Raw genomic sequence first — 8,412 nt, forward strand, 5'->3', positions numbered from 1 at the left:
CTGTCCTGATGACTCAAACAGTAAAAGATCAGAGAAACAATCGAATCTTGCTTGTATTCAAGATTCAGAAATCTATATCTTTCTTCAAATATTCTTTTCTTACAGCTATGAAACTTGTAGCTCTCTGGTTTATAATTACAAAATTTGACTACTTGTTCTTGATCCAATGGATGAAATCCATGAGTTCAATACAAACAAAAGATCCATCAAATTAATGGAGAAAAGTGAAAAGAAGAATCCTTCCCTACTGATTCATATAGATATATATATCCTTCAAGAATCTCCTTGTTTATGCCAGCACAGAAGCATGGCAACACAACGCCTCATAATGTAGAATCTCGCCTTCTGTTCTTTGGCTAATTTACTGCATTTACGCGAAATAGACGAGCTCTTCTGTGAACAACTTCTTGGCAATGGACATTTAGACGAAGAAGAAGGGTTTTTTTGTGAAGAACTTCTAAGAAGATGGGAGTTGGAAGAACTGGTTGTCTTCGTCGTCGTCTTTGCTGAAAAACTCCTTGGTAATGATGACAGATTTGAAGAACTTGAACAATGGCTATTATTATTACCCGACGAGGCTTCCTTTTTTTGTATTTTATATATTTCCTCCATGGAAAATAAGCGTTGCAGAAAAGCTTCAACACCAAGCAATAATGGCGTCACCGTTGTTAGGGTTTGAATCTATGAGAGAAGATGAACAGTGAAAGAGAGGACGTGTGAAAGGAGATGTGTCTGTGAACTATTCTCGTTGTCGTTGCGGCTTATATTAGCGAGGCTATATGTTCTTATATATATATATATAAAGTGTATATTCATTAGTTTCCTTAGCCCATACGACAGCTTTGTATGGGGTTACCATATAGTGAGTTTGCATGTTTATCCGTTCCTTTGGTTGCTTACGTGGCACAACACCATTGGTTGGTTCTTCAGGATTCTTGCACGTCAGAACTTTTTTCTAGATTCAAAATATATTTTTAATTTATGTATTATTAGCAAAAAAATTAAACAATTCTAATTTATTTATATATTTTTAATTAATATTTAAATATGCAATTATATTAGTTAAAAAAGAATATGCAATTATATACATATATTATACCCGAATAAATAAATAATTAATTATCCATTAAATGTATTGGACCGACCGGTCCCTTTCGTAGGATTCTTGCAAGAGGTTGGATCACTACGGTATTTTATGTAATGGTTCTGCATTAATACTGATATATAATATTTTTTTTATTTTGTTTTTCTAAATTAACTTGAAATTTTGGTCAGAACAATACCAATTACTTTATTGATTTTTAATGTTATTTTAGTACGTTATAACAGTTAAAAATGAAAGGCATAAAATTATATATTGGAAATAGGATTCACATTCACATGCACATGCAAAACCTTTGGACCTGCAAAACAGAAGCTTGAAATTTTAAAATATTTTTCTAAAAATAATATTATTCCTTTCGGTATATGTTTTATAAATATATACTGAACTTAGCATGTGATGAAAGTTTATTAGTTCGATGACGCTTCTTCTGGTATAGCACAAATTCTGAATTTGAGTTTGAATAAATATTAAATGAGTATACACCTGATAGTATAGATTTACTTTTTAATATTACTTTCATATATCATAGTTTATATTTATATTTAAAACGTATTAAACTCTTATATCAAATACTGATATTTTTAAATTAAGAAACTTTATTTTACTGTTTAGAAAATAATATAATGTTTTATATTAAATTTCGATTTCGATTTTATCTATAATACAATTACTAAAACCAAGGAAGAAAAGAGGGGAATCTAAAGAACATAAATCAAACACGTACATATATTGCATTTGTTAACAACATTGACCAGTCAAATTGTCTCATTTGTCAACAAATTTATTTCAAATATTGTAGAAATGTAAAGACTTTGCTTTCACATGTTCTACAGATCAGTGGTTGGTATTTCAAGATTTTATAATATTTTACTCCTTCGATTTTAAAGTCTTTCTTATAATATAAAAGCCTCTAGTTTTATTAAAAATAAAAAATATATAAATTATAATAAAGTTTTACAATTATAACAGTAAACTAAAACATATAATAAAAATATTTTTTTTTATAAAATTAGTCATTGAAAAAATCAAAGCCAAGCTCAATCACTGGTCAGGAAAACACCTGAGTTATGCAGGAAGACTCGAACTCATCAGAGTTGTCTTATTTAGTGTTGCTAACTACTGGTGCAGGCAATTATTTTTACCACAGTCTATTATAAACAGGATCGAACAACTCTGTTCTCGTTTTCTCTGGAAAGGTTCCGACAAGGTTGCTACTGGCACTAGAGTAAGCTGGAGATTGATATGCCACTTGAAATTTGAAGGAGGCCTAGGCTTAAAGGACTTAAAAACATGGAACAAAGCGTGTATGATTCAGCTCATTAGAAACATCTTAGCAGGGGAGGGCTCACTGTGGGTTGCTTGGGTCAAATCCTACGTGTTAAAAGATAGAGACTTCTGGCACTCAGAAGGTGGAACTAATGCTAGTTGGGGCTTCAGGAAACTGCTAAAACTTAAAAGAGAAGCACAAACTATTTTTTCTACATGAGCAATGACGACTCGCTCCATATGTGATGAGATTAGAGTAAAGAGGGACAAAGTTATTTGGCATAATCTAATATGGTTTCCTCTTCACATACCAAAACACAACATGATTCCTTGGATGGTTATCTTGGACAGACTGCCAACTAGGAATAGGCTTCAACATATGGGCATTATAACAGATGGCTTTTTTGTTATGTGCAATGAGGACCGGGAGACAAGAGACCATCTATTCCTTGAATGTCCTCTGGTATAATCTCTTTGGAAAACCATCATGCAACTCTCCGAAATAAGGTCACATTCTTTGTCCTGGAACAACTTCTTAGCATCGGCTTCTTATGCTTGGAAACCCTACTTATCACTATTTTGAAACTTGCATGGAGTGCATTCCTCTATTCTCTATGGGAGGAACGAAACAGAAGATTGTTCAAAGGAATCTCCAGAAATGCAACTGAAATTCTTAAAGCTATCAAGGAGATTGTCGGAATTCAACTTAGAGGTCAGAATATTAATAGACTTGATGATGTTAATATTACTCTTTGTAAGAACTAGAGTATTGAATGACCTATACTATGTTTTGTGAATAGGTTGTTCTTGATTTTAGGTTGTTTTTCCATTGATGATTGTTTTGTAGTAGAACACTGCTCCTTTGGGTAATAAATTTTTTTCAATTATCCAAAAAAAAAGAATTATGTAAGGAAAAGTTTAAAAATCTAACCAAATAAATTCAAATAAAATGTATATACGAACAGAAGAAACCATCTATTCCTTGAATATCCTCTGGCAGAATCTCTTTGGAAAACCATCTTGCAACTCTCCGAATTAAGGTCACCTTCTTTGTCCTGGAACAACTTCTTAGCATCGGCTTCTTATGCTTAGAAACCCTACTTATCACTATTTTGAAACTTGCATGGTGTGCATTCCTCTATTCTCTATGGGAGGAACGAAACAGAAGGTTGTTCAAAGGAATCTCCAGAAATGCAACTGAAATTCTTAAAGTTATTAAGGAGATTGTCGGAATTCAACTTAGAGGTCGGAATATTAATAGACTTGATAATGTTAATATTACTCTTTGTAAGAACTGGAGTATTGAATGACCTATACTGTGTTTTGTGAATAGGTTGTTCTTGATTTTAGGTTGTTTTTCCATTGATGATTGTTTTGTAGCAGAACACTGCTCCTTTGGGTAATAATTTTTTTTCAATTATCCAAAAAAAAAAAAGAAGAATTATGTAAGGAAAAAGTTTAAAAATCTAACCAAATAAATTCAAATAAAATGTATATACGAACAGATCAGATTATACAGTAAAACAAATCGCAAAAGAAATTAAGCTATTGCAAGACTACCGATAAACCGTAAATCAAAATTGAGCAACGCGAGGAAACTATCCACCAACGTAAATCACATATCCAAATTCAATCTGAAAGTCCAAATTAGGAAAATTAACATGATAACAAATGAAAGTCATCTTATCAGTTGTGACGATATCAAATCTAATCATGAAAAAAGTGATAAAAAACAATTAAAATTAGTTAAACATCGTTTGTAGAATTTATTTATATTTTATTTAAAATAATACTAATATAATTTTACAATAGGTGTTCGTATCATATAATGACCTTAAAGTTAGAAAAGTGTTTCTAATATATAAAATAATAATATTATAATTTAAATTTAAACAAAAAAAATAACATCATGTGGGCTTTGATTGGGAATATTACATTTGGGAGTATCCACACGGAAACATGTGAGGGTACACAAGCATTGGCACCCTTCAAAAATGATTATTCTATTTTTTTAAAGTGAAAAACATATAAAATAATTACAATTTATCAACATATCAAAATTTAAATATATAACATTTTAAATATAATTACGCTATCATATATATATATATGGATGATTAAAATTAAATCTGAAGGTAAACTGTACCGATAAAAGTAAGATTTGATAGTAACATGATAAGCAAGATAATACGGTTTAACTAGAAAAAGTTGATTGTCAAATCCAATTCAATTGTCATCTAATCCAAGCTCGAGTTCATAATCAAGCTTCTTGCCAAAAGAAATAACTGGAGTACGCCTCTAATCCGCACATAAAGGCAAGCCACCTTAGAAAAACCGACAGCCTCTCTTGGTATATATATTCCTTGAGAGCTCCTTCAGTATATGAAATTATGAAGGAAATTTAGTGCCTCTTTCGCTTTAGTTGTTTCCATTTTTGCAGTAAATGCTGCACTCCCTCTGTTAACGTCGCCTTCCTCCCTTGATTGAAGTTCCAGAGTTCTGGTATTATGTATCTGCCACTTGGATTATAATCATTCATCTGTTTCAACGCCACCGTCACAGCACCGTATACTTCATCGCCAAACTCCGCCTTAACCTCAATCAATTTTTTGTCTTCCTCGTCAAGAATTTCCTGTTTCATTAAGAACCATTTCCCTACTGTCACACCTTGGACAAATGACAGTTATTGAAGAGGTTGTTGGAAAGTAAGTGTGAATTTAGGAACATACCTTGGAATTTCCTTGTTTGTCTGTGATTATTTTAAAAGGATGCCAGCTAGGATCTCTAAGGTACTCCTGCCACAGTGAACATAGCTCTGCTGATTTCTCATCAGCTTCTCTTGCTGAGTATTTTCTCTTGGCTGCCGTCTGGAATGGTTTAATATCCAGCTCTCCCATTTTCTTCACACCAATTTGAGACCGGGCGGAAACATCTCTGAAAGCCTGAAACAAAATTTAAGCACTCTGAACCTCATGTCTTCCTTCAACCCCACATACCCATTTTATTAAGTATTGCATGCAAGTTATATTACTCGTTAGTATCATATACGGATATTTCAATCACGGGTACTCAAAAACAATAAACGAGTAACTTAACAAGAAAGTGATACATAAGTCAGTGCTAACAAGTGGACCGTCTTACATTCAGCTAATCCATCCCCTGCGAAGCAGCAACCCTTTTTTTTCAGTGATCGAGCTAACATGCATGTCTTTTAGGTTCATGTTGTCTTATTATAATTGATCAATATGAGGAAGCTCTACACCCATAACTGACCCACTATCTTATACATACCTCCTAAGGAAAGAAAAAGAAAAGGGGAATTCTTACAGTGATCAGCTCCTTTCGGGCATCCTGTAATTCATCATTACTTTTGCGCTCCTTGATGATAAGAGCTTGATTAAGATCCTCCAAGTCTTCTAGTTCTTCTTCCTTCTCTTTCAGTTCCTCTTCAATAGACTTCATCTTTTTGTTCATTTCTGCATCTCCATCCCCTTTCATGTGCTGCATAACTTGTAGAGCCCCTTTCATACGCTGTATCGCCAGCTCCAGAGTTTGTTTAGCATCAAGTTGTTTTTCTAGCTCAATGATTTGTCTGTGAAGTTTCTCCTTTTCTCTCTGGCATAGGAAGGATAGAAATGGCAAATGAAGAGCTTCAAGAGTTTATATGGAACTAGCACTATTTAGAATAGCACTCTATATCGAGACTAGAAATATACCTTCTGCTCTTCAGCTAGTTTTAATACAGTTTCATCTACCTTCTTTTGTTCCAAGGCTGCCCTCTCATTCTGCCATGTGAAAACAATTTATGAATATTTTTTATTTATTTAGCTAAAAAGGAACATGACAAATTCACAAAATCATTTGTTTTGTTTATCTTACTCAAAATTCCAGGGAAAATAACAGGCATTACATACCATCATCTTTTCGTGCTGAATTTTTTTTGTCTCGGCCTCATTTTGAGCCTCCCGTTGGAACAATTCCTTCTCACGCTGCTCTAGTTCTCTTTGCTGATATTGAAAATGCTGCGCAATCCTCTCATGCTCTAAGAAAATTTTCTTGAAATGGTCATGAGCATTCTGCTGCATCCTTTTGGATTCTGCACATAATATATACTATAAGCCATTGGCAACTACAATAGCAGTAATTGTATTTAAATCCAATTTAGAAACTAAGGTTGTAGCACACCTTCATTATAAGCTTTGATCATGTCCTCCCTCTGCTGAATCAATGTACTCCTGGAGCTAGTTGCCTCATTATATTTGTTCTGCATTTCCTGAAGGCGTAGGTTCTTTGTTTCCAATGTATTGGTTAGAGTTTTCACCAGCTTCGATGTCTTCCTTTTATCTTCGGCTTCTTTGCTTGAAACTGTCTTCAGGTCTCCCTTCCTACGAAGATATTTGCCTATCAGTCCTTCTGAATAGAAGTCGTCTTCACGAGCAACCCATGCATACAATTTGTCTTTCCTCCTCCTGGACGAATAGTAATCCCTCTTTCCATAGTGACCCAAATCAAAACTCTTCTCAAACATGATGGCGTTATTAAAGCCATCCCACTCTTTGTTGAACTCTACTATGGCAAATCCCGAATGACCATGTTTTCCGTTCCAAAGAGGATGAACCTTCAAAGGGTTAAATCCTTTTTCCGCCAAATCCTCCTTCAGTTTCTTTCCACTATCTGCTACATGTTTTCCATCATGCACAATTGTTGGAATATTCGCAACAATTCCCATCCATGGATGAACAAACTTCTCATCATACATCTGATCATCAAGAAATAAACAAAGAAACATCTTTAAGTATGTAAACAATTAGGAAGTTGGTGAAGATATAATGAAAAGTAAAACAATCAAATTCCATGACATCTCCCTCACATCATCCAAGGAATCGGATTTGGTCGTCATCCCGCACATACTTACATTTGAAGATATTAGCATCTCTGGTCACCCACTGGGCCCTCAAAAATTTGTCACTCCTATGTGCATCTCTTTTGGTTCAAACCAATGACTTTTCACTAAAAATAGTCCTTTTTGCAACAGAAGTACCTAACTCAAAGTCATAATATTGCTTTAAAACCCTCAGCAGGTGAAATCCTATATTCATAATTAAGGTAATACACATCTTTAATAAACTGTCCAAAGTTCCTTAAAATGCTAAAAAGATTCCAAAAGGTTACCCAATTGAAGAAAGAGAGAATTTAAACAGTACAAACCATCTCTAGGCCTCAATTTCTTATAAACTATATGCATACACACACAAAAAGATTTAGGACAAAGCACATATTCAGCAAACAAATACACAAAACAATGCATAGCTACAGCATCAACAAACTTAAATCTAGTTGTCATCACATTTTAAACCAGCAATTGACAAAGATATTAAGTTAGATATTACAGAACTTTTCAACTAACAAAAAAGGAAAAAAACAGATAGACATCAACGTTAAAACTTGTTTGGTTAGCAAGAAAATTGGAGAGAAACAATCAGACGAGTGAAAATAAAATAAAACAGATCAGACAACAAATAGATAACACATAAACAAGAGGGATAGAAGAAAACTTTTCTTATCCAAAAACAAAAACACAAAATTTTGGGTCATTCTGCTTGACACTTTCCTTAGTTTCCTCGTTAAAGCCAAACACAGCACATCAATATACATATCTTAAACAAAAAAAGTTAAGTATTAGCAAAACAAAACTGAAATTATGCATCGAGATTTTCCTTTACTTTCTCATTAAAGCCAAACAAAGAAAACAGAAAAGTCACCGTGCTAATGAAAAGAAAAGAGAGAAAACACTGGACCTGTGCGTTGATGTTTTCCTTTTCACTTTCTCGCTATAGTAAGCGGAGCAAGCATATATAATGCACTCAGGACCGGAACGCCCTTAAATTATTGGGCCATTGGCCCTAGGGATGGCAATGGGTCGGGTCGGGTTTTTGGGCCACTCGACTCGAGAAGAAAGGGTCCTCCACCCGTGACCCGACCCGACGAAATTAAGGTTTCACCCGACCCGACCCGACCCGAATATATGACTTAGAAATCCG

The 8,412-nt window shown here is 34.0% G+C and overlaps 1 protein-coding gene across 2 annotated transcripts; it reads right to left on the bottom strand.

The window, feature by feature from the left end:
- Positions 1-4,673: 4,673 nt before the first annotated feature.
- Positions 4,674-7,493, bottom strand: LOC120161405 (factor of DNA methylation 4-like). 2 transcript variants are annotated; one of them, XM_039171668.1, is made up of 7 exons: positions 7,287-7,493; positions 6,557-7,130; positions 6,286-6,467; positions 6,088-6,156; positions 5,699-5,986; positions 5,101-5,313; positions 4,674-5,003 (listed from the first exon to the last, which is right to left on the bottom strand). In XM_039171668.1, the coding sequence occupies exons 1-7, from the start codon at positions 7,302-7,304 to the stop codon at positions 4,773-4,775; spliced, it is 1,575 nt and encodes a 524-aa protein (XP_039027599.1). In that variant the 5' UTR covers positions 7,305-7,493; the 3' UTR covers positions 4,674-4,772. The 2 variants fall into 2 exon arrangements, with proteins under 2 accessions (XP_039027599.1, XP_039027598.1); XM_039171667.1 differs by lacking the exon at positions 7,287-7,493 and adding an exon at positions 7,242-7,286.
- Positions 7,494-8,412: the final 919 nt, after the last annotated feature.

The sequence above is a fragment of the Hibiscus syriacus genome, unplaced genomic scaffold (genome assembly GCF_006381635.1).
Source record: "Hibiscus syriacus cultivar Baekdansim isolate YM2019G1 unplaced genomic scaffold, ASM638163v2 tig00111402_pilon, whole genome shotgun sequence".
Taxonomy (NCBI): domain Eukaryota; kingdom Viridiplantae; phylum Streptophyta; class Magnoliopsida; order Malvales; family Malvaceae; genus Hibiscus; species Hibiscus syriacus.

Coding starts and splice junctions, on each gene's coding strand:
- LOC120161405 (XM_039171667.1), bottom strand. CDS start 7,280: ATGTGCGGGATGACGACCAAATCCGATTCCTTGGATGAT. Junction 5,987..6,087: donor AACTAGCTGAAGAGCAGAAG/GTATATTTCTAG, acceptor TTCCTATGCCAG/AGAGAAAAGGAGAAACTTCA. Junction 5,004..5,100: donor ACAAACAAGGAAATTCCAAG/GTATGTTCCTAA, acceptor TTAATGAAACAG/GAAATTCTTGACGAGGAAGA.